Raw genomic sequence first — 26,936 nt, forward strand, 5'->3', positions numbered from 1 at the left:
TCCTCCATTATTCCAATCTCTTGTTACAGTTTGTGATGGTTAATTTTGTCAATGTGTCTGGGCCATCGTGACCAGGTATTTGGTCAAATATTATTCTGGATGTTTCTGTACAGGACTTTTGTTTTTGTTTTTTTAATTAGGCTAACATTTACATTGGTGGACTTCGAGTAAAAGAGATTACCCTCCATACTGTGGGTGGGCCCCATCCAATCAGTTGAAGGCCGTAATAAAAGACTGAGCTCCTCTGAGGAACAGGAAATTCTACCAGCAGACTGCCTTTGGACTTGAATTACATCTCTTCCCTGGGTCTCCAACCTGCCTACCATGTAGATTTTGGACTACTAAGCCTCCACAATTGTTTGAGCCAATTCCTTAAAACTAATCTCTATATATTTATATACATAGCCTATTGGTTCTGTTTCTCTGGAGAACTCTGATACACAGTTACTTAATTACATTAGAGTACTCCTGTTCATAATGCTTTGATCTCCCTGTCTTGATTGAACCCTGACAAGTACACTATTGGTCTCCTCTGAACTCCCAATCCATATGTACAACTGCCTACTCAGTATCTCTACTTGGATGTATAACAGGCATTCCAAATTTATGTCCAAAAGCTCTTGATGTTCCTCCTGCACACTTATTTCTCCTACACATTTTCCAGTCTCAGTTAAAGGCAACTTCAGTTTTAGTGAGACTTCCCCTAACACACTTACAATTACAGTCCAGCTCTAAGCAGCCCCAACCATACCCGCAATCCCTCCTTTGCTTGTTATAGTATCTATTATATGTATATTATTTATCATGTTCATTGTGCAACTCCTTCATTGGAGTATAAATTCCACGAGAACAGGTATTTGGTGTATTTGTATGGTTTAAACTGTGGTATACCAATAATCTAAAGCAATGCTTAACACATAGTGGATAATCAATGAACCTTTGCCTTCTATATTCACTATGGACTATAATGCTAGTTATTTTTTAGTGTCTTGAGAAACCCTTCACTTTCCCAAGTTTATAAATACATTTTATACTTATTCATAAAAATTTTACTTTGCCTTTTAAATTTAGGTTAAACCACTAGGGATGGATTTTTCTGTGACATGAGGTAGGGTTCCATACATATGTATTTAGCTCTTCTGGATAACCAGCTGCCCAGTAGGCTATGTTTTTACTACGTAATGGTCTTGGTTTTATCTCTCTACTTTCTGAATTCACTTGCTCTCTTAAATAGTCAGTATTAAGATTCTATAATAATTAAGCAAAATATAGTATCAATCCCACAGTTTTATTTGTAAAGAACAATGCATGAAAAGTCATATTTGAATGTACTCCAAAACCTGAAAAAACCCACGTCAGTTTCTCTGATATGTATGCTAAAGTGCTCAATATCACAATACTCAAATTTTATATTATGTTCAGATGAGAAAAAAAAAAATCCAGTTCTGATGCATTTTGTTAACAATACAAAGAAAAACAATATAATTTAAATGCAGATATGCTCATTTGTTAAAAAGATACACAGGGTACATTTATACATGGTTCAAGTGTAACATAGAAGATTTTTTCTGTATGTTGAACACCTTCAGCTGATTGACAACAGGGACTCCTTACCACGCCTCTCTGTCAAGAAGATTTGGTGTTTGGAACAAAGCCTGAAGCTATACATAATACATCTAGGTAATTGAATCAAGTATTATTCCCTCCCACAGAACCCGAGGATACCCTTGATTCCTTCAAATGAGAATTTTTTTTCAAAGGAGGAGAAATCTTTGATGATCTTTTTCGCTCGGTACTAATTGCTCAATGTTCTGGAGCCAATCTTTATTTTGTCTTTGAAAGGGCGATCAATTTTAGTGAGATCTGAAAGGATGAGGTTCTCCTTGGATTCTTTTGATCACACTCCATCAACACCTTCTTCAGAAAAGCCTGGAAATCAGTTCAAGAGATTTATAAATGTATTTTGATAGGAATAAGGGACCTAATAGTTTATTATTTGTTTCTGTCTTCTTTTAAGCTAAATGGTAATGTCATAAATGTTTACATAAGAAATGGGGACTTCAAAAGACATAGATGGCTTGGAAACAGGATTCACTTTATAAAAGCAGAGAGGAGCTGAAGACCCCATTCTTGATCAATGAAGGTGTGTTAATACTGAAATATAAATAGCGAAGGATCAGACTGTCCTTTCAACACGGTGAAAAGGATCACCTAGTTTCTGTAAACCTCACAGTGAAAATACTCACAGTTCTCAAAATAAAAGTCTTCTGAAAAATCCTAAGTCTCAGCAGAAAGGTATCTCATTATTAAGAGCTACACTCTCAGTGCTGTCAAATAAATATTTCCCTGGGGGGTCTGAGGTCCTCATCTGTAGCCTCATGTTTCAAAATATCTTAGAGGTGTCAACATATACTACACACAAACTGTTACATATAGTCTCTACCTCTCTTTCACGTACATCTACATACAACAGATTTATTGCCAAAAAAGGAAATAGAAGCAATTCAGTGTTTCCCCTATATCATTCATGTAGCGAGACAGAAGCTCATTAAAATGAAAAGCCATGTTAAAGTAAATACCACAGATTTAAAAAGGTACAAACATCTCTGAGACATTTAAAATAAAATTTAGAGGGAAATGACAAACTTTTGCAAGTTTTAGGTTATTTATATAGAATTCTCACCCCAGTGGGAAAAAGGATGGGGAGAGCTAGGAGGTCCTACTTTTTTCTTGGTAGCTTTTCTCCACCACCTAGAACCCTCTTTGTACTGCTGGACTCTGTGCCTCAGTCATTTTAAGGTGCTAACGAGCCCCCCCAGGGCACAGCTGCAGGGCCTCATATACTACCAACATCAGTGTAATGCTACTGGGTCACACAGGGTGAGATGGGGAGTTTCAGGACACTTGAAAAAAATGTTTCAAGAGGTAATATTTTTGGTAATTTAATCTTAAAACAATTTCTTTTAAAGCCATTATTATGCAAAAATACTAATTAGGGTTCCAGGCATTAATTTTAATTTATTTTGAGGGGAAAAATGTCAATGACAAAAATTGATTTTTATTTACTTTTACTCTGAGGTGTGATTATAAAGCAATATACTAATTTAAAAAATAAACATAACAGAAGGGATACCTCTGAATAGATATATATGGTCCTTCCAAAAGTCAACTTGGAAGGCTATGCACATCTATTCTGAGGATTCTGCTCCTCTCTTGCTCAAAATAATTTGGTATTGGCTCAGAGAGAGCTGTAAGTCACATAAGAACGAAATCTTATTTCCTTAGAATTATGTTTCTTATGTACTCAAACTCTGCTCGGGCATCCTTTTTATTCATCAACTATGGGCTGTAGGCCGTTATCACTGGGGTGAGATAAACAGATAAAAGGGCTGCCAAGGTGGCACTCTGAAGGGCCTAGCATTGTAGAAGGCGTGCCTCTCCTGAAATCGGGCGTTTCACCGTTACAGTCTTACCACACAACATGAGACAACATTTTCGGTATAACTCTTTTTGGGCATTACCTTTTGAAGTAATGGTTTTAGTCACAGACCCAAATCCAATTTTCTCCCTGTTTTTATAGCAACTTGTGAACAATTTGTTAAAATGAATATTAATCCTCGTGACTATTGCCATGAGTCCTGATTTCTCATCTGTATAGGGGAATGCATGAAGAACCAAGGGGGAAGACTGTTGAGATGAACGCCCTGGAGGTCAGCCTCATGCAGCCTGCTGTACTAAACGCTGAATTCTAGACCCTGTGCTGTCGCCCACCAGCTGTGGGAGTATGTAATCTCTCTAATCCTCAAGTGTTCCCATCTATAAAATGAGAAGGCTGGACCAGATAACTCAATCTGCACGAAGTCGGCTCCCTGGCTGCCCAGGGTGCGTCAGAAGCATGGCCTCGTGGAAAAGGTACGAGAATAAGTCCCTGGGCTGGACCAGCCTCTGGTTTCTGATCACGGAAGCACACGACAGCCTGGTGTCACGCAGGTGGAGGACATCTCCCACTGAAGAGTGTCCACAGCCCTGAGTAGCTACACGTTAGCCTCAGGCAAACAAACCTCTGGTCCCCAAGTCACCCAGAATAATCTTCTTAAACCCTTTCCAGGGGTTGCTAAATCCCCGCCCCCAACTAAGCCACCTATCAAAGCGGGGCGTGCCTCGGCTGCCTGGCAAGGGGGACAACACCACTGGCTAAAGCCCAGGACTCTCGGTGGCACGAGGGTCCTGAGAGGCTGTGGCTCTGCATCTCAGCCCCAACCGGGAATAAACCCAGAGCTCCGCTGAGCAAGTCACTGCTAACGCTGTGCAAATGCCGATGAGAGTCACAGGCCCTACCCTGGGATGAAGACGTAAGGTGACTAGTTAACACCGTTTACTTAACTTCCTGATAAGAAGCCAAACTGTAGTTACTCACAACATTTGGTCTTTCCAAACTGCTGCCTTGTTCTACTTGCATTTTGCTCGTCTGGGAGGTGCTGGCCTTTACCTTCTCTGGGCCAGTTGTTCTGCGTTACCACCCCTTTTCACAAAGGAACACAAAGCTTGCCCTGAAACACCCAGAAAGGGTTCATTCTTTCTCTCTCCTTCTGTTATTTGCATTATCTTGGTCAACAAATACTTTCACAAAAACATTCCAAGCCACACAGAGCCCTCCTCCTTCTCAGACATTCCTTCCATTTCCTGAGAGGGGGCTGGGCACTGGGCGAGGGGAGGGGGTGCTGGGAGCCAAACAAAGACAGGGCTTATGGTGATCCTTCCGAGGTAAGGGCCCACTGCAGGGTTCAGAGGGCCACATAAAAAGCACAGAATCAAACTGCTGTTTGCAGTTGTTGTGACTGTGACATCTGCCCAAAGTACATCAAATAACAAGAATAAAAATGCCAAGAATGAAGTTAGTCTAGGCTAATCTTTCCAAAGAGCAAAGAAGTTATAATCCCACATTTAACACACTTCTGGGGCTTTGTGTGCTCTCTTCCCAGTTAAGCCAAGCTCCTGGGGTTCAGAATTTAAAGTATTTGAATTATATCTTCATCTTGTGCCGACAAAAAAAAACTTTCCAAAAGAATGGAAAAGTGACTCAATTCATATGTATGAAACCATTTGCAACTTAAAAGATACAAGTTCGGTGCCCTTTACAGTAGATAGAGCTGTTTCCATTCAAAGTACAAAGGGTCGGACACCAGGACTGCCGGACGCTAGGACACACCAATGCATTCTGGGCTTCTCTGTGACACCTGGAGGAAAAAGCCCAACTGGGTCCACTATATTCACCTGTTACTGGCTTCTTCCTGACTAGCACCACTCTCCCCCCAACTCCCAACACTTTCAGGCTACTTATTTTAAATCACAGGAATATTCAATCTAAGAAAAGTATCTTATTAGAGTAATATAATTTCTTAAAGAAGATAGCATATTTACACACATCTAACACATGAAAATATTCTATTTTATACTAAATTCCTGGTTCAAATGAACTACAATACAGCATTTTGCCTTGTCTGTAGCGTGAGGATTGTCCACATCAGGGCACACAGTGTTTCACCCCTGCAGTGACTCACTACTCTGCCAGACAAGTCCAAATCGATCCCGCAGACGGGAAGGTTGGGAGCAAGGGGTCTGGACTGAGAGTTCCCAGCCAAGTGGGTTACACATCCACTCCTTTGATGAGAGACCCTTCTAAGACGATGGTGAAGTCCTGAATGGTCTGCAGAATTCGGATGAGGGAGTTGACGGTCATGCGGTCCCGCAGGAGGGCACTCTCTTCATACATTCGGGTAATGGCAGGACACTCGGCTAACAATGGAATCCACTGTGGAAGCAGGCGATCCCTGCAAGCCCAAACAGAAACAAGCCCTGAGCCGGATGACCCCGAGCAGAACAAGGCACACACTGGGGCTTTCAATGGGAAGGTGTGTGGCTGGATGAGGTGAAATTTAGCCAAGCTCTGAGGTCAGCAGAGAGGCAACCAAAGTCGAGGAGCTGGTTACTTACTGGTGAAAAGACACAGTAATGAGAAAGTATAAGCTGACGGGAAAACCCATCAGATTCTAAAAGCTGGCCATGCAAATCAGCCAAGAGGATTTCCGTACTGAGGGAATTCTCTATTCTGATTTTAGCACTTTTAAAAAGAGGCAAAATGTAGTTTTGTATTTCTTTTTTATAGGGGTGTTACTTAGACATCTGTGGCAAGGCATGCCAAAGTATATTGACCTTTTGGGAAGAAAGACTACATTAAATAGTAGGGATTAGCTTTTTGTTTTTTAACTTATACAACACAACAAAGTAAAGGACAAAATCAAAGCAGAACATTAAGTAAATTTTATAAACCAAAAGAGGGGTTGCATTGGCCTAATAAATCAGAACAGTAAAGAGATAAAAGGAGAGAAGGATCGTGTTCAAAAGGAACTTTAAAAGCACAGCTGAAATTGGGCCCCTTTGTTAAGAAGAAATTCAGAACTTAGTTTTATAAACCAGTTGTTTTAGGAGGACGAAATCTCAGGCTTCAGTGTTTCCTGATTAAACTCGACATTCATCATCTGTCACTAAGTATCTAAGACATCCTCACTGAGCACCTCTCAGTATGCCTTTCATGACAGGGACAGCTGCAACCGGCCCATCCTGCATCTCTCCCTCAGGGCTCTAGGAGTTTAGAAGAAAACAAACATTGCACACAAAAACCTCTAAAGGTCCATGTGTTTCATTTCTTATAATTCTGAGAGCTCTTTTAAAAGTAATAAATTAGCCCAGCTGGTGTGGCTTAGCGGTAGAGCATCGGCCCATACACCAAGATATCTCCAGTCGATTCCTGGTCAGGACACACACCCAGGTTTGGGGCTCAATCCCCAGCAGGGGGTCTGCAGGAGGCAGCCAATCAATGTTTCTACCTCACTGATGTTTGTCTCTCAAAAAAAAAAAAAAATCAAGTAAAAACATTGAAAAAAAAGGTGTTATAGTCTTTAAAAAGTTAAATTAATGAATTATATAGCTCATATGCATAATTTTCAATAAATAAAGAGATAGGAAATTGTCTTAAAGAGAAGACTATACAGTAAGAATTCCGCGATGTTATTAAATGTGACACGGCGATGTATATATTATACAAGCCCTACGTAGTAAATATATATGTGTGTACGTGTTGGTGTATCTATCTACCAACCTATCTGTTACCTATCTACCCATCTCTGAAACCAGTGGAGTGTAATGGTTGACAGCCTGGGCTCTGGAGTGAGACTGGGTGTGAATCTTGGCTTCACCTCTTTCTAGCTGTGTGACCTTGGGAAAATCTTGACTTATCTGTGCTTCATCTAGTTTCTATTTTGTCATCCATTCAATGGGGGTACTGGCTGCTACTTCAAATACTGGTGGTGGTGAACAACAGGAGGATTCAATGAGATAATGTATGTAAAGTATACCTGGCATAGTGCTTTATCCCACACGTAGCCAGTACCCAATAAACTGTAGTCTCATAGTGAAACCTAGAGTGAAAGAAACCCACGGGAGAGCTTTGGAAGGGGTATGATCTGGTCCAAACCTTTCTGGACCCGTGTTCAACATGTGAGAAAGACAGGGAAAGTCAAGAACTGGCTCTATACCGTGTTCCGAGGCAAACTAAGATCTGGAATTTGCCGTCCTTCCCAATGTTCCTGGGGGCAGTATTAACAGCATTCACATAGTGGCAGAAGGTTTTGCAGGATGATTTCTGAATAAGGACATCATCTTCATTGTCTAGAATCTGGTCAGTAGTTTCAAAATAAGCAACAGCTCTCTCTGGGGAATGAAGTCAGAATCACATCACAATACACATCAATACTTCATAACAGAAAGATTAATCACTAGGTTTATTCTGGAAACACTAACAATGCTTTGCACTGTGGCCAGTCCTGAAACCAAAATCATTACTTTACCGTTGGTTTCACAATCAATTCTAGAGTCCATGATTCATGGTGGAATAATATGCCCCCTGAGGTTTATTTTCTAATCTAGACTGCATTCTAGAAGGCTGGGAAAAATTTACTTTCTTTAGAATAGTTTTATGAAATGGAAATTGGCAAAAAGAAGAAGAATAAAAAGACTCCTATGTTAAGACGAGAACATTCTAGGAGTAAGTAGCAAAGACATGGTAGCCCCAGAGTGGTGGCCCCTGTCTAGCTACAGAACAGTAGGCTAACACTTTGCAACACGGTTTTGAAATGGAACTGAATCAGTAAATCTGAGCTAGAGGTATGTGTACATGTATGAAAAGCAGGAGCAACATTCTAGAAGGAGAAAATATCACTCCTGGAGGCCTAATCTGTCAACTTTCCATTCTTTATCCAAAAATTCTAAATTAGATGAGATCAATGACTTCATCTAGGCCTTATTTACAAATGCAAATGATTCATCATCCCTTTAAAGAAACAGAATTCTAGAAGAAGTGCATACCAAAGTAATAATGACAAAGTTTAGCAAGCTAGAGCAGCACACTCTTATGGAACTTTCTGTGATGATGAAAATGTTCTCTATCTGTAAGGTCTGACTGGTAGCTACAGTAGGGCTGGGGGACTAAGGAAGTGAATTCTAAATTTAAATGGCCACCTGTGGCTAGTGGTTACCACACTGCACAGCATAGAGCCAGAGTCATCCTTCTAAACATGTCCCTCCTTATATACAAACCTTCCAAATAACTTCTCATGTCATTCAGGATAAAGACCAAAGTCCTTCCTGGAAGGCCCCACACGACCTGTCTCTTGCAGTGAATACCCCTCTCCCCCAATATCCTTTTCTCCCCCCGTCACTCCACTCAGTTCCACTGATCTTGCTATTCCATGGGAAGGCCAGGTGTACCCCTACTTTGGGGCATCTGCCCTGGCCCTTCTCTCAGCCTGAGTGTCCTCCTCCCAGATACCCACTCAGCTCACTTCCTCAAAGTCTTTGTTCAAATGTCACCTTGTCAACAAAGCCTATAACCACCCCCGTTTAAAAGAGCACTCTCTCACCCTGGCCGGTTTGGCTCAGCGGTTAGAGCATCGGCCTGTGGTCCGGAGAGACCCGGGTTCGGTTCCCGCTAAGGGCACGTACCTCGGTTGCAGTTTGTCCCCAGTCCTGGTTGGTCGTGCGGGTGGCAGCCACTTGATGTGTCTCTTTCACGTCAATGTTTCTCTCTCTCTCTCTCTTCCTCTCTCTCCCTCCCATTCTATCTGTGCAAAAAATGGAAAAAATGTCCTCGGGTGAGGATAAAAAAAAAATAAATAAATAAAAAATAAAAAAAAATAAAAGAGCACTCTCATCCAGCCACGGTGGCTCAGCGGACTGAGCGGCAGTCCCATAGACTGAGAGGCCCTGGTTCGACTCCTGGTTGGGGCACATGCCCGGGTGGTGGGTTCAATCCTCAGTGGGGGGTGTGTAGGAGGCAGCTGATCAATGTTTCTATCTCTCTCTCCCTTCCTCTTTCTCTAAAAAAACCCAATAAAAACATACTAAAAAAGAGCCCTGGCCGGTTTGGCTCAGCGGTTAGAGCGCCCGCCTGCGGTCCGGAGAGACCCGGGTTCGGTTCCCGCTAAGGGCATGTACCTTGGTTGCAGTTTGTCCCCGGCCCTGGTTGGTCGTGCGGGTGGCAGCCACTCGATGTGTCCCTTTCACATCGATGTTTCTCTCTCTCTCTCTTCCTCTCTCTCCCTCCCACTCTGTCTGGAAAAATGTCCTTGGGTGAGGATAAAAAAAAAAAAAACATACTAAAAAAGAAATAAAAGAGCACTTGCCACTCCACTTCCTCTTACCTTGTTCTATTTTTCCCAGAGCAATGATCACCTTCTAACACACTAGATGAATTGTGTATTTGTTATGTTTTGTGTATTACTTAAATGTAAGTTTATCAACCACAGGAATTTTTATGTCTTGTTAGTTGTATCTTGATGTATATCTTGAGCATCTAGAAACTTTAGTGTTTGGAATATGGTGGACACTATAAATATCTACTGACTGAATGAAAAGCAAGGACAGTGATTATTTGATATAAATAAAATTTTAAAACATACTCCCTTATCATTAACCCTTATTTCCCAATTCCTGGATCTCTAAGTTTTCTAAGAAGCACTTCAGTGACCTTATACTAACATCCACCTGCTTCAATTTACCTATGAAGTCCCAGATGAAGACGTTCTTGTGGAAGATGCGGGAAGATCTGAACCCGTGGTGGAAAACTTGTTCAAGTGCTGCAACCAGGCCATTTTCTCCACACAGCAACACCGTGAGGCTCCCTCTCTGCGGAACAACACACAGTGCCAAGTGATACCCGACTGTGACTGTGCTTCAGAAACACACGGAGAAGCGAGCGTTGCGGCAGCGGGGAGGCCTGTCTCCGCAGCTCAGAAAGCTGACAGACGGAAACTAACGCGCCCTCCCTGTGCTGCCTGATGTACCGTGCACAAAGGTGGCCTTAAAACCTACCACTCCGAGTTTTATAGCTCATCATACCTCTTTTTCAGGTTTGTGAAAATGTTTCACAATGTTGTTCACAGCTTCTCCAATTCCTTCTTGGATCTGTCCAGCACTGGGTTCTGAAAAATAATAAACAGTGGCTGAATTCTCATGCAAGGGCAATAAAACAAAGCCCTGTGGGACATCTACAATGTCCACCTATACAGGAAACACTTCCGCAGCACAGGCGGCGCTGCCAGGGGCCCCACGACACCTGCCCGAGGCCAGCATGGCCAAGTGAGAGGCATCTTGGCAGAATGGAAAAGAATCCGAGAGACCCCTAGATTCAAATCCCACCCTTAACACATGTAATTTATAACCTTGGTCAAATGTCTAACCTTGATCAGATGTCTGAGTTTGAGTTTCCTTAATCTGAAAGAGGAAAAATACACAAAATACAAACCTCCTACACAGGTCACAGAAACGGAATGGGATTAGGTGGAAATCCCCTGGCATGGTGCCTGCCAAGGGGGCTAGCGAGTCACCAGATCTGAGAGTGACAGGGGGGACCCACAGCTTCATTACTCAGAACCCACCCCTCTATCCTACCTACCCCACGTTCCTTGGTGGGTACAGACCGAGGCTTCTGAATTTCTTATGGCTAACCTGGAATCTGTGTTTTTGTTGTTGTGTTTAAAGTAGAGGGGAGACGCCAGGGGCACCCACACTGGGGCACCTTGCCTGAAGCCCAGAACTCCTTCCCTTCCAGGCTAGTCATTTTCGCTGGGCTCTACTTCATCCCCAGCCAGCACCTGCTCTCCTGGGCCCGAGGGAGAGCTTGGTGGGTTGCTTGGATGGGATCTAAACTGCCTTTGCCTCTCAAACCCCAAAAATAGAAGAAAAAAAAAAAGGTGGTGAACAGGTTTCATCCAGGGATAGAAATCGGTAACAAGAACGATGTAGTTGGTATTTTCTTGTGGTGATTAGCTACTATGTCTATTTTACATATCACACTATAAAGGACAAACTTTAAATTCTAGTTTTTTAAGAATCTCTAAATTCACTTTTTAGGTAAAACTCAAGTAAGTTTTTTCCTACACCAATACAGAAAAATTGTTAAAATGGAAACTTGTTATGATTGGAGCATGAATACTGTGGCTTCTTCAGCTTTTAGTATTTTTTTTTTTTACCTTTACCATTCTCTGAACATTTTTTCTTTTAAACATTTTATTTTGAAAGCCTTTATTCATTCCAAAAGAGCCCTGTACAGGCCAGCAGTATACAGAAACTGATCAAAAACTCTGAGTTTTCTAAACATCACCTTGCATACATGGTGAGTAAATGCTAAGGTCTCCATCTCTGGGATTCAGGTTGTTTAAAACTTCATACTTATTGAGTAAGGAAAAAATATATCACCAAAAGTGGGGGATAAGGCTTCTCAAAACAGTACTACCCTACGAAACTGAACTGATCCAGAAGTTGTAATAATTTTTTTTTTAAATCCTCACCCGAGGTCATTTTTCCATTTTTTGTTCAGATAGAGTGGGGAGGGAGAGAGAGAGAAACACTGATGTGAAAGGGACACATCAAGTGGTTGCCACCCGCACGACCCAACCAGGGCCAGGGAGGGACAAACTGTAACCGAGGTATGTGCCCTTTGCGGGAAACGAACCCGGGCCTCCCTGGACCACAGGCCGACGCTCTACCGCTGAGCCAAACCAGCCAGGGCTAGAAGTTGTAATAATTTCTTTTCTTTTTTTTTTTTGCATGTGCCCCTAGTGGGAACTGAGCCCAGGACTCTCTGATCCGCAGGCCAACGCTTCAACCGCTGAGCCAAACTGGTCAGGGAAAGAAGTTGTAATAATTTCTTTTTTTTTTTATCCTCACCCGAGGATATTTTTCTATTTTTTGTACAGATAGAGTGGGAGGGAGAGAGAGGAAGGGAGAGAGAGAGAGAGAGAAACATCGACGTGAAGGGACACATCGAGTGGCTGCCACCCGCACGACCAACCAGGGCCGGGGACAAACTGCAACCGAGGTACGTGCCCTTAGCGGGAACTGAACCCGGGTCTCTCCGGACCGCAGGCCGACGCTCTAACCGCTGAGCCAAACTGGCCAGGGCAGAAGTTGTAATAATTTCAATGGACTAGGGTGAAATCTATCTTTAAATTTTAAATCAGCATAATTAAGGTATTACATTCAATATATTCAGCAATTTTAAGTGTGTAATTTGGTGAGCTCTGACAGATGTATAGTCATGTAACCACCACCACCGTCATAATATAAAAAATTTTCACCAACCCAAAAAGTTCCCATGTGCTCCCATTCAGTCAATCCTGTTCCCCAGCCTTCAATCCCTGGGAACTGCCGATCTGCCTTCTATCATTATTATATTGCCTTTTCTAGAATGTAATAGAAATGGAATCATATAGTACCTAGTCCTCTGTATCTGGTTTCTTTCTTTTTTTTTCTCTCATCCTCACCCGAGGATATTCTTCCATTTTTTGTACAGATAGAGTGGGAGGGAGAGAGAGGAAGAGAGAGAGAGGGAAACATCAATGTGAAAGGGACACATCGAGTGGCTGCCACCCGCACGACCAACCAGGGCCGGGGACAAACTGCAACCGAGGTACGTGCCCTTAGCGGGAACCGAACCTGGGTCTCTCCGGACCGCAGGTGGACACTCCAACCGCTGAGCCAAACCGTCCAGGGCTGTATCTGGTTTCTTTCACTCAGCACAATGTTTTGGAGATTCATCCATGCTGTTAAATGTATCAATAGTTTGTTCACTTTTATCTATTGCTGAAAAGTATCCCCTTGAGTTGATATAATACAGTTTGCTTATCCATTAACTAACTGTGGATACTGGGGTTACAAGTCTTAGTGTAGATATATGTATTCATTTTTAAATTCCTACGAGTGGAATTTGTATGTATAACTTTATATGAAACTGCCAAACTGTTCTTCCTTCTACATTCCATTGCTCTCCATCCTTAGCTACATTTGCTATTATCAGTCTTTTATTTTTATTTATTTGTTTTATATATGTCTTTATTGACTTTTTTAGAAGAGGAAGGGAGGGGGGGGAGAGATAGAAACATCGATGAGAGAGGAACATCAATTGGCTTCCTTCTGCATACCCCCTACTGGGAATCGAGCCCACAACTTGGGCCTGTGCCCTGATCAGCAATCGAACCTGTGACCTTCTGGTCCATGGGTTGATGCTCAACCACTGAGCCACACTGGCTGGGCACTATTACCAGTCTTTTAAATTTTATCTATTCTGGTGGGTGTGTGGTGTAAATTTTATTTCTGACTACAGAAAGGATTTATGAATTAGGGGAGTAATTTAATAATGAATAAGGGGGAACTTTAGATAACACCATTCTAATAATGAAATATCACCATCTGTTAACAAATGGATTGGGACTAATACTATCTAAGGAAACTACTTTCTTAATAAACTAAGCACCTTTTAAGTACTTTTGTTATTCTACTTATGGTTATTGTCTATAGCTAAAATAAAACCACTTCACTGATACACTTTGGTAATTTTTCACTAAATCATACGGCCTCTGCATTAGTTTTCCGTGGCTCCTGTGATAGATGACCACAACCTTGTTGGCTCAAAACAGAAGAAATTTATTCTCTCATAGTTTTGGAGGCCAGAAGTGAGAAGTCAGTATCACAGAGCAGAAAGCAAGGTGTGCATCGGCTGCGTTCCCGTCAGAGGCTCTGTGGTAGAATATGCCCCTTCAAGCTGCCGGTGGCTGCCGGCATTCCGAGGCTTGTGGCTGCATCTCTCCAATTTCTGCTTCTATCTGCACACTGTCTTCTCTGTGTGTGCCTGATCACCCTCTGCCTCCCGCTGATAAGGATACACGCAGTAGCATTTGGGGCCCACCTGGATAATCCAGAATAGTCTCTCATCTCAAAATTCTTAACCATATATTTCTCCAAATAAAGTAACATTTACAGATTCTAGGGATTACAATCTGATATCCAGGGAGACATTATTCAGCCTACTAAAGCCCACATTAGTATTAATCAGAAGTTTACTGTACTAGTGAAAATGGCCTGTGAACACAGTATCCTGCCAATAGAACTCACTCCTGTAGTGTCTTGTTTCATCACTTCTATACGGAGCTAGTGGGCGGGACCGACTTTAGACTCTCTTAGAAGAAGGGGCTCTAGATAGCTGAGTGTGGCCATCTGGGAGTACTGTAACTTAAAACTGTCCTTACTCCTCTCTTAGGTTTCAGGCCAAATATTATTTATTCATATGGCCACAGCTTAATTGAAACAGATCATGCATTTTTATTGAATTTTTAACAACTAAATTCTTCAGGCTTTTAATAATTTGTAATGTCTTGCCTTGTTTTTTTTTCTCCTTTTCTTCTCTTTCCCATCTTAAGTCCTTCTCCCAAATTAACTGTCCTCAGTTTTCTTCTTTTTAATTTCCCTGCCACAATTCATTAATGCGACAGCTTTCTGTGAAATGGCCACGTGATGCTGCAACATCTCAGACACACTGAAGAATAAAAAGTCAACTTACTGGTGGCTTTTCCGGTGAGTGACGTGATGCTCAGCCTCCTGGCCGTGGTGGGCGACCTCTGCTGGGGGGGCGTCCGGCATTGCTTCACCAGGTCCTCGTCCGCTGCGGGCGCCATCAGCTCTCCAATGAGAATTCTCTCCAGGCTCCCGTCATCAATGCCTTTCCCCAGCCATCGCCCACACGGGAACCTAGGGGGACACAAACAAAAGCAACCTACCTTCTGAACCACTGACATTTTACTAGTTTTAATCAGAATTTAAAAAACAGCACCTTGAGTTAAGTCCATTTTTTTAATGCCTGTGCACTGTATTTTTAATTGTGAAAAATTTCAAACATAAAAAAGTCGAGAGAATACTATAATAGACATCCGTATTCTTATCACCTAGACTTAACATTGTGCTATATGCTTCATTTTCTGTTGAAGCATTTAAAAGTAAATTACATACACTGGGACATTTCACCCCTAACAACACTTCAGTATACTCTAAATAATAAAGTATGCTCTCTTATATAGCCATAGATTGTTATCACACCCAATCAAATTAAAATAATTCTTTAATATTCTCATACCTAACTTATATGCAAATTTTGTAATTAGTTCTACAAAGAATATTCTCAAACTATACTGTTAATGTCAGAGTTACGTTATAGAAGAAAAGAGAACAATGTTTCCAAAGAGGAGTGCTGGCTGTAATTGGCAGAGTCCAAGTGATCCTTTTCTCTTACTGAAATTATTTTAAGCTTCTTTTTTTTCTTTCTTTTAAAAAATAAATGTTTTTTTCTTTATTGATTTTAGAGAGAGAGGGAGAGAGAGAGAAACATCGATGAGAGAGAACATCGATGGGCCGCCTCCTGCATATCCCCTACTGAGGATTGGGCCCACAACCTGGGCATGTGCCCTGACTGGAATCGAACCGGAGACCTCTTGGTGCATGGGATGATGCTCAACCAACTAAGCCACACCAGCCACAGCACAGCAATCTTTTTTAACACAATATGCCACACTTCTGAACTAAGCACTAACATTGAACACAATCTGTTTTTGCAAAGTATTTGGGGCAATTTTGTATCACATAAACCAAACCAAAACAAAACAACCCAAAAAACTAAACTAAGATACAGGAGGCAGTGGGAAAGCTTTAGAAAGAAAACAATTCTTTTTTTTGTTAATCCTCACCCAAGGATATGGTTTTCAATCATTTTTAGTGAGAGTGGAAGGGAGGGAGAGAGAGAAAAACACCGATGTGAGAGAGACACATTGATTGGCTGTCTACCACAAGTGCCTTGACTGGGGTGGGGATTGACCCAGGTATGTCCCTTGACTGGGAATAGAACCTGAGACTCTTTGCTGGCTTGGGCTGATGCTCTAACCACTGAACCACACCAGCCATGGCAAGAAAACAATTCTTTTTTTTTTTTCCTTTCTTTATTGATTTTGAGAGAGAGAGAGAGAGAGAGACAGAAATATCTAGGCCTCCTGCATGCCCCCCCTACTGGGGATCGGGCCCACAACCTGGGCATGTGCCCTGACCAGGAATCAAACTGGTGACCTCCTGGTACATGGGTCAACGCTCAAGCACTGAGCCACACTGGCCCAGCAAGAAAACTATTCTTAAACCTTTTCTTGTCTCACAATAAGAATTTTGAACTCCTAAGGACATTTACTCACCTGTATGTATGTCCTGTGATTTCATTTCTGACCATGACACAATCCACGAGCCACTTGGCCAACAGTCCTGAGTTATCGTGACCAATCTGAACAGTGGTCAGCTTCCCCAAGTTCTGGCACTGTAGGGACAGAACCATAGGTTATTCAGCACCTGATCCCACTGTCTCTCGGCTTTAGCTGTGGTGCTGTGGTTCCACCTCACCCAATGGCGGAGCACCCACTCTGCATAATGTGTGTTCTGCCAAGCTCTAGAGAAACACAGTCACACCTCATGTATCTCATCTAATGAGACAAGACAAGTAGACAATCTAATGAGGGGACTGCACACGGTGCTAGACTCCAGATGTAAAAAAGTGCTAGCAGAAAATTGGGGAAGGAGCAATTATTTCTAACTGAGGAACCCAGAAATATCACATAGACAGCAATTTGTGCCCTCAAGGATGATAAAATTTTTAAGAGGTGGAAAAAGGGTGCTATATAGATTCAGTTCCAGATATGTCAGAAAAACAACTATGGATTTTTTTTAAAACATCGCGGACACTGCTATTTTCTGTTTTAAATAAAATACCAAGGCAGAACTGACCTCAAACCTCATCTACTAGAAGTCTTTGAGCTATTGTTAAAAAAAAAAAAAAAAAAGCATTGTTATCAACATCATTCCCTGGCCCTTTGTGGACAAGTACAAAAGAAAGTGATGATAACAAAAATAATAAAAATAAATGTCAATTAAATTCTGACTTTTAAATTCTGATAATAGATCACAGACCCCAACTGCCTCTGTAAGGTTGGGAAGATCAGAGCTATGAGTCTTTAAGGCTTTTGGCTTTGTGTTGCAGTGAGAAGGGATCCCAGCGACTCAGGTGAGAGAGGGCAGCATCTTAAATCAGCTGTGGCTGCAGAGATGAAGAAAGCAGACACATGTGACAGACTGGAGACAGCAATGATGGGACTTAACAATGAAGCTGATGTTCCACACTTGGTAGTCGAAGAAAAACTACAGGTTTTAATCTTTTATATACAGATGGCTGTGAGTTCACTGGATACACAGGGCCAAAATGGGATTGAGTGGAAAGTGCTATTCCTGGATGGCAAGGAGCAAGAGAACAGGATGTTCAGTAAGTACCACTTCCTTCCTGAAACAAGAGCAGGTAGTGTCTTCTTCCGGCACGCCGGCATCTACATGCCTGTGAGCTCAAACACACGGGAATACTTCACCAGTGAGACCTGAACTACGACACTGAACTAAATCACTTTATAAATGCCACGACGTGGTCTAAAAGCCATTAGCGTGGGTGTCAGCTCTCCTGGCCTTTTGTCCAGCTCAGGAGGGAGCATTCTGCAGTGAGGATGAGAACCACTGTGGGAAAGCATTTAGTGCTAAAGCACGGGAACCATGGAACAGGACCGGAGGAGGCCCGAAGTGCACTATTACAAGCAGAAAAACAGAGCTTAACAATTAAACATATAACAAAAATATGAAACAAATTGGTTGTTTATAACAACTTTAGGTATATGATCACAAAAATGATCCTGCATGCTTGACTATTTCTTTATATGACCTGACTCAAGGAAAATATAAAAGGGAAACTAGAATCTTTGTGTAGAATTACACATGACACTTTCTGGTAAGAAAGGTATTAGCTGAACCTACCTCAAAAGTCATTTCGAGAAGGTTTTTTGGAATCTGCATTATGCCTGTGTCTCCCAGCTCTCCCGACACACAGATCCAGGGGTTTGAGGTGATGATCGCATTGCTCAGCTTTTTGATGGGGATGATCACTGACCTATACGGAATCACTGAAAGGAAAATGCTGTTATTAATTAAAAATTACAATCGAATTCTCCTGATAACAAAACAAATATGTATGAAAAACTTGGTTGGCTTTCACAGATAATTCACTTTTTATGATCTATCAAGATGTATTTAAACAAAAAGATGAGATCATAACCTCTCCAAGTCCAGAAAAATGAGGTTTAGTTTATAAGTCCTGATACCTACGATTTCCCCAGCATATATATCACCATGTGTACATGGCATGAGTATCACTATGGTGACATACATCACCATTACATTTATAAACAATCTCAGGCATTAGCACCAGAACACCCAAGGGTAAGAACACTAATGACACTACATAGTATTTCCATTGCTTTAACGTTTTTATTCATTTTGTTTCAAAATTGAGTACAAAGAAACCTGGCTCCTGGATGGTTTCTTATAAAAAGGGGGTGGATGATTTCTCGGATAGTACCCCCTGTTGCTGACTACCTCGGGCAATGCTCTAAAGCACTGCACTTCTGGACTTTCCCATCCCAATGGTACAGCTCAATATGCAAAGCTGAGAAAAAGAAACAATGGCACCTCCATTCTAGACACAGCATAAGGTCTATAAACCACAACTTGGAAAGCTATTAAGGTGACTCACAGAGGGGCCCCAGGAAAAGAATCAAGATGTGGAAAGAGAGCTTTCCTTCTGACAGTTCTGCAAAGGCCCACCACTAGATGTCACTATCCTACCACTGTCTTTTGCTCCAATGTGGAAACACTATCAAGTTAGGCATTACCACACCCCTCCACTTTCCTCTAAAAATTGGTGATGACTCAAACGGTAGCACATTTTTATCCTTCAGAACTATACATTTATTTTTCCCCAAAAAAGCAGGGTAGAATAAATATTCAGGATTCCTTCCCAGTTATGAGACGGCGCAATAGAAACCCTCCTTAAGAGAACTACAGGTCAGATGAAAAACATTGGACAAGGTGCCCAGATACTGCCTCACAATATGGGTTCACGGTTCAGAGCATTCGTCAATGAGGAAAATGAATAAGGTAAATGGTTCATTTCCTTAATTTTACACAGACCAGTTTCTTTATGTTGAGTAGATAACCTCCCTTTCTGCCTTTATATTTTGGTTGAAGGAAAGGAAATGTCAGAGGAAAGGCTGTATTTTTCATGGTTTAGTAATCACAAGAATCAAATGATTTTCGAAACTGAAAGCAGAAGAGGTTAGTGCAAGACTATTTTAGGGGCCACAGGCTTCTCTAATTTCTCGCAGATAGGAGTAGAGAAGCTCAGAAAAGGCCTGTTAGTCTGTGCCTGCAGACTCACAGCAGTGAGCTCATCAAGTATAAAAGTACTGTTATCTAAACTCATAATATTTCTTTTATGAATTATTTCAATTTCTCAAATTGAGTTTCTTAGATGAAGAGAAATCGGCAGATATAAGGAGGATCTTAGGAGTCCTAACTTTTTCTTCTCTTTCAAAACTGTATATAGCAGTTTCGGTTGTCATACCTGCAATAACCTAATAAACAAAGTGGCTTGACAGACATTATAGGTTGGTCCAAAAACCATTTCAAATCCAGTTTTCCCTGTCTGCTTCTACAAGAGACTAGAAAACCCAAAACCTATGCATTTCTGACCAGTGAAATGTTAGTGACATTTATTGTGACTTCTTGGAAAATCGTGTTTTTCTAGCACAGATTCTGACCCTTTTTCCTTGGCATTCCTTCCTTTTTCCTGCTGGAAGGTGGATTGACTGAGAACAGCCAACCTGTGACCATAAGGTCATTTGTCCATACTGGGGACTGTCCAGGAGGAGGGACAAAGAGCCCGCGTCCACAATAGCTCTGTGGACCATCTACCTCAAGACCTCTCCTTATGTAAGAAAAGTAAAACTACCCATTTGCTTAAACCACTGTTTTACAATTTTCTGAAACTTGTAGTTGAATACAATTCCAAACTGATACAAATAAACAGTCTCTAAGGTAGGGAAGGGGACCCACTGTTAATAAGAATTAGTAATGGTGAAGAAAATAAATGCTTTAGTTCAGCTTATCCAAAATCCATTTCTAGTCAGGTTCCTTCTCTACAAAACTACAATATCCATCCGGATCCTGAAGTCTTTCTGAATCATCAGGGTGTAATGATGTTCTGTTATAGAAGTTTATGATTATCATATACTGATTCTTTGAATTGTGTTTTGGATAAGAGACAGGAATATTTATTTAGTAAAACATTCCTTTTCATGTCCATCCCACTTCCTGTTGCAGACTGAGTTTCCGGGAAAGCAGACTCTGAGTCAGAAATCAGAATGCAGACTGCTGCATGAGAGGGAGAAAACAGGCCTGGTTGAGGGAGAAGCTGAGCTGTGATGCTGTCGTAATGAGGTGCTCAGCTGGTTCCATGGTGAGTCCGAGGACAGCGCCTTGACCAGTCAGAGGCTGGCAGCCTGGCAGGAGGCTCAGCTGGCGTGGGGTAGTCTTGGGGTGAGACACTCTCTCCCTGCAGGGCTGAGCTGGGGCTCTCACAGTGCCTATCTCACTGCACAGGGTATGTCTCACTTTAAAAACATGAACTCTTGCCCTGGCCAGTTTTGCTCAGTGGTTAGAGCATCGGCCCGCGGACCAAAGAGTCCCGGGTTTGGCTGCTGCTGGGGGCACGTGCCTCAATTGCAGTTCGGCCCCAGCCCTAGTTGGGGTCGTGAGGGTGGCAGCCATTAGATGTGTCTCTCTCACATTGATGTTTCTCTCTCTCTCTACCTCCCTCTCTCCTTCCTGCTCTAGCTGAAGATAGATACAAAAGTGTCCTCGGGTGAGGATAAAAAAACAAAAACAAAAAACAAACAAACAAAAAAAACATGAACTCTTATCCGAGTAGTTAACTCTTAACAGTCGAGTCTCCAGACTTACTGATAGTGGTGAAGACGCTGGTGAAGCAGAAGTAATCCACAGCGTTGAGGGAAAGAAGGTGGTAAAGAAACTGTTCTCTTTCTTCTTCGCAACGTAGAAAAGCGTAACGCTTATAAAGCTTTCTAGGAAAGAGCGAGACAAGCACAAAACAATAGTTGAGTATATTTTTCATTGTCTTCTATGAAAAGTAAACACCTCCACTAGACAAACTGGGTAGAAACTCTAATCTGGAAAGAACAGATAATTCACCAAAATGAACACACAGTTAACATTTTTAACCTAGTCTGTAATTAAAGGGAAATAGACCATGAATCCATTTTGCCTATGAAACTAACAGAGACCAGAAGCATGGCCAGTGCTGACAGGGTGGGGAACAACGAACAGTTTGCTATTCTGACAGTGCACTGAACATTTCCACAAGGCAATTTGTCGGTATATTAAACCAGTCAAGCCCTTTGATGATTAATTTTACAAGAGAAGCCATCCTGTGACGAGGTGATCAGCACACAGAGGACTGCCTAGGAGAGGGACAAAGGGCCTGTGTCCGTGATGGCTCTGCGGACCACCTATCTTGAGACTTCTCCTTATGTGAGAAAAATAAAACTGCAGTTTGTGAACTTACGCAATTTGCTGTGTAAGCACACAGGTCATAGAAACAGACATGCCTCAGGAGGCAATCTCTCACCTGGTGAGTGGCTGGTTAGACAGCAACTGCTTGAGGTGCTGGGACAAGAGTTTCTTTTCTAGAGACAGCCTTATCCATGCCCGAGCTCGCCCGACGTCAGTCTTGATTTCACTCATGTTCTGAATATGCCTTAAGAATAGTAGCAATACAAAAGATGTAAATCCTAAGAATAATCTTGAACTGGAAAAGAACTCAGGGTTACAGCACCCTGCACAGGAATGTTCTTTTCTACATAAAGGAAGCAACAGGTTAATTAATACATGGTTTATGTTGATGAAACCTTTGAAGGTTCCACCTAAGTCATGCATTTAGCATGACAACACAAGCTCACAGGCAACATCCTAAGATAAAACACTTAACACCCATTTACTCTTTCAGGTTTTATTATGTTCTTGTTTCAGCCTCACACATACCTGTAAACTGGCACTTTGTTATTCCTGACTCTCAGGAAAATAAAATAAACTGGCAAAGTGTTCAAAACAATTGTCAAACTTAGTATCTGCCACAAATTGAATCCACCAAATTATTTGCAGGTAGCCCTGGACAACACATGGAAAAGATGAAATCTTACTTTCTAAGGCATCAGAAGACAAAATGTACTGTACTGATCAAATCAACATTTAAAAATTTTCAAAGACTTGGAAAATTATGTGGCTACAAAAACAACAACAACAACAACAAAAACGAAAACTGTGTGGTCACAGTCCAGTTGAATGTAACATATATGTGGACATTAGTATTTTGTGTAGAAGTCAATGCTGTCCCCAGAGGAACTGAGTTTATCTTCCTAAGTGGTTTTCCTCCTAAGGGGGAAGCAGGATTGGGCAGGAAGGACAAGCCTGTGGGAGGGGTAATTGTAAAACCACTACAGTGAGTCACGAAGTCTTTGTGATTCTGACCCACCATTCATTCCCTCCTTTGATTCTTTTTTTGTCTAAAATGACTCATACTAGCTGTAATAAATATTGCAATGGAATCTTTTGTCTGATGATTCTAAGCATTCAGAATAAGGAATAGCCTTATTCCGCAAAACACACACATATTTTTTGTTTTTCTCCCTCTCCCTTTCTCCTCCCCTCCCTCCCTCCCTCTCGATCCTTGAATCTGAACATTTAAGCCCTCAATCCTGACTGCTCATTTATAACCCATCACTCTTGATAAACAAGATGTGAAACATGACATCACATGACACAGACACACTAAAGAGGTGGCACACAAACATGTCAGAATGAGATTTATGGTGGGCTTATTTATGTTTAAAGGGCTAATGCCATTACGTATGGTCATGAACAGAGAAAGCTGGTGACGGACGAGCCCCCTTAGACCCCGGTTCTCACTGGTGGAGGTGGCAGTGGCAAGGCACCTGACAACCCAAGTGCGAGCCCATGAAACAGCCTGGCTGTTCCTCAACCCTAATGACACTCCCCAAATGATGACACAGCTGACTTAAAAGCAACAGGGAGATGCGCGGGCATTTACCACTTCAAGTCCAACAGTATTTACAGGGCACCCCGTGAGTTCGGTGCCGGGTCCAAGTCCACCCGGTCCATGAGTACCAAATTGATTCAAAGCGAATTCCCGCAAATACATCTATGTGAGGGTTGATAAGAACTTAATTTCCCCCTACGTATCCTTCCTCCTCTAAAACAGCAAAACTTACAGAAGTTAGTTTTATGCTGGCCTTAAACAGGTATCTGGAGATATGGTAGGTGAAGAATGACAAAGTGAAAGATAATTGTAATTTGTAAAACAATCTATGTTTAAGGAAAATGGGAAGAACTGGAGTACATAAAATGAAACTGATTTTATTCAGGCGCAATCAGCTTTCCCATCATAAACGCACTCTTGCTAAGTTGTTTTGGTGGGAGGCAAGGGATTTGGGAGATGAAGCTGCCAGACTCTCCTGAAGCCCAGCTTGTTCACTGGCCCCAGGGAAGTTCCTCAGCCTAAAATATTGCCTCATTAATGTAATTCCTTTGTTCCAGAATCTTTTAAAGTTCACAGGATACAGGCTGAACTGCTCACTACTCGGCCTCAACATTTCTTCCTATCGAAAAAGTTCCATTGCAGGCAGCTGACTTCTGCATCCCATCACTTGAACGACTTACTCCCCCAGCCTCCCTATTCGATTCTATTCATGTTTGAATTCCAACTTCTTCTGGAAAGCTTTCCTCAATCATAATGGCCTTCAATGACATCTCTAATTTATGGAATTCTGTAGTCTAATTTACACTGATCGTGCACTGCCTGCTACTTTTATCATTTTCTCTTGGTATACACTTTTCTCAGCTTGCCAAGTTCCTGAGGACAAGGAGCCCAATACTTCTTAGTAGCCTTGCATTCTCCTTTCTAGCCTATAAGGCCTAGCACATATTAGGAGCTCAAAAAACTTTGTTGCTTTGTGTATCACTATCTGATTTTATGCTTTAAAACAATTTATATGTGTAGTGTTATTAAAACTTAATCCAAATCTATTAAACATTTTTCTGTGTAGTTATAACTTTTTTATAAAATCCTCACTCCAGGGTATGTTTGTTTTTAAATTGATTTTAGAGAGAAGGGGTGGCGTGGGAGAAACACATGGATCTGTTGCCTCCGACTGGAGATCGAACCCAAAACCTGGGTCAAACAAACCTGCGACCCTTCTGTGCACAGGATGACGCTCCAACCAACTGAGCCACACCAGCCAAGGCGTGTAGTTATACCATTTTAATCTGTTTTTAGTTGGAATAATTTGTTATAGATCATGATAATGGCATTCGGCACAGTATCATACACGTATTACTTCTAAAATAGAACCTGTTAATTCCCAGAAAAGCGTACACAGTGTGGTTTACATAACTTAAATACTTGATTCAGTTTTTAACCCCAATACAAAGTTTCTGATTTAGAAAAGTTTTTATGTACTTTGTCTTATCTGATCATCAGAATAACTAGTGATAGGGAGATCATCATTATTTCACTGTAAAGATGAGAAAACTGAGACTCCTGCAGACTAAGTGACCCACCCAAGGTCACAGAGATAATAAGTATTATTCTAGAGGTGCTACCCATTTCCTACCAATCACTTCTTCCTGGCACTCACATTCTTGGAGAAGCTCCCCTTCCACAGACCCAGGATGCACAGTTCGGGGTTCCACCTTGACCCATGGCCCAGGCTCCTCACCCTCAGCTACAAGGTGCCTGACCTAAGTTGAGCCAATCAGCTTTCCTCTCAGAAACTGAGAATTAGTACACTGGAACACCAAGTTAGTTTTCACTGAACCTTAAAACAGGACAGGATGTGAAAGCCTGGGCTTGGGCGACCATGTGCACCATGAAGAGGGGAGGAGGACCTGTGACCACCGTTTTCCATTCCAGCCACAGCTCTTGTTCCTGGATTTGGGAAGACACCCTCACATGTCTCCAATATAGCCCCCTATTTTGCTGAAGCAAGTCTGAATGAGCTTCTGTTTCCCCAAAATGAATGATTTCTAGGACTGGTAGCACCTAAATACATTTAAATCTACATTTTCTGAGTCCAAACCTGGTGCTTATTTTACTGTATCACCGGTGAAACCCAGTAATATTCATTGGAGAAATAAAAGAATTAGCCAATTTTAGTATAGCTCATATCCTTTACAGTCATAAAAATTCCTCAAAATATTCCTTCCTAGGGGATAACACAATTAATTATGACTACTCAATTTTAGTGTAGAGTAAAACCAGATACTCATTAGTGCACATGTCCATGTTATTTATAAAAAGATAAAATGACTTGCCAATTTACCCTTAAGTAACTTATTCCCATCTTTATATGTAAGCAGAATATTTCTAGGATTTACTCACATCCTGTTCATTTTTTTACATATCCAGAATATCTATATTTGCATTACAGTACTCACAATCTCCTAGATCATATAATATAATGTTCTACTATGCCCCACACCATTAATTACATTTTGCCATTAAAAATAAAAGTCCTGCCCTGGCCGGTTTGGCTCAACAGTTAGAGCGTCAGCCTGCAGTCCAGAGAGACCCAGGTTCGGTTCCCACTAAGGGCACGTACCTCAGTTGCAGTTTGTCCCCAGCCCCAGTTGGGGTCGTGTGGGCAGCAACCACTCGATGTATCCCTTTCACATCGATGTTTCTCTCTCTCTCTTTCTCTCTCTCCCTCCCACTCTGTCTGAATGAAAAATGGAAAAATGTCCAATGGTGAGGATTAAAGAAAAAGAATAAAAGTCCCTGCCCAGCTGGTATGGCTCAGTGGTTGAGCACTGACCGATGCACCAGGAGGTCACCAGTTCAATTTCCAGTCAGGGCACATGCCTGGGTTTCGTGCTTGATCTCCAGTAGAAGGTGTGCAGAAGGTCTCTCTGGTCTGCGGGCCGACGTTCTAACCGCTGAGCCAAACCGGCCAGGGCAAGGAGGATCTTGATGATTCTCTCTCATCAATGTTTCTGTCTCTCTCAAATCAATAAAAACATATTTTTAAAAAAAGAAAGAAAGAGCCTTGGCCAGTTTGGTTCAGCAGTAGAGCATCAGCCTGCAGACCATAGAGTCCCAGGTTTGATTCCAGCCAAGGGCATGTACCTCAGTTGTGGTTCGTCCCCGGCCCTGGTCAGGGTCGTGCAGGAGGCAACCAGTCGATGTGTTCCTCTCACGTGGATGTTTCTCTTTCTCCCTCTTCCACTCTGTCTGAAGATAAACAGAAAAATACCCTCAGGTGAGAATGAAAAAAAAAAAGACTAAAAGTCCCAAGAGCTAGATGATATGTGTATAGCTACTTTGAAAGAAACTGGTAATAAAGGTAACGCCATGGTAATACTCCTCTGCTATAGGTAGAAGGAATAGGTCTTAGTCCGGTTATTTACTGCCCCCAGGCTCACTCTTTGGAACAAAAAAATCATTCTATAACTGACAGTTTGGTGATAGTTGGCAACTATGAAGGTCTTGG

The 26,936-nt window shown here is 41.9% G+C and overlaps 1 protein-coding gene across 2 annotated transcripts in view; it reads right to left on the reverse strand.

Moving 5' to 3' along the window:
* Window positions 1-1,478: 1,478 nt before the first annotated feature.
* DENND5B (DENN domain containing 5B) overlaps window positions 1,479-26,936 on the reverse strand; it is a 188,320-nt gene continuing 162,862 nt past the window's right edge. For both annotated transcript variants that reach the window (XM_036251756.1, XM_036251757.1), the window contains 9 exons: window positions 22,001-22,129; window positions 21,316-21,437; window positions 18,274-18,419; window positions 16,623-16,741; window positions 14,954-15,141; window positions 10,456-10,538; window positions 10,116-10,242; window positions 7,596-7,770; window positions 1,479-5,831 (listed from right to left, as the gene is read on the reverse strand). In XM_036251756.1, coding sequence (XP_036107649.1) covers window positions 5,648-5,831; window positions 7,596-7,770; window positions 10,116-10,242; window positions 10,456-10,538; window positions 14,954-15,141; window positions 16,623-16,741; window positions 18,274-18,419; window positions 21,316-21,437; window positions 22,001-22,129 — 1,273 coding nt within the window. In that variant the 3' untranslated portion in view covers window positions 1,479-5,647. The remainder of the gene's footprint in view (window positions 5,832-7,595; window positions 7,771-10,115; window positions 10,243-10,455; window positions 10,539-14,953; window positions 15,142-16,622; window positions 16,742-18,273; window positions 18,420-21,315; window positions 21,438-22,000; window positions 22,130-26,936) is intronic.

This window comes from Molossus molossus, unplaced genomic scaffold (genome assembly GCF_014108415.1).
Source record: "Molossus molossus isolate mMolMol1 unplaced genomic scaffold, mMolMol1.p scaffold_m16_p_10, whole genome shotgun sequence".
NCBI lineage: Eukaryota > Metazoa > Chordata > Mammalia > Chiroptera > Molossidae > Molossus > Molossus molossus.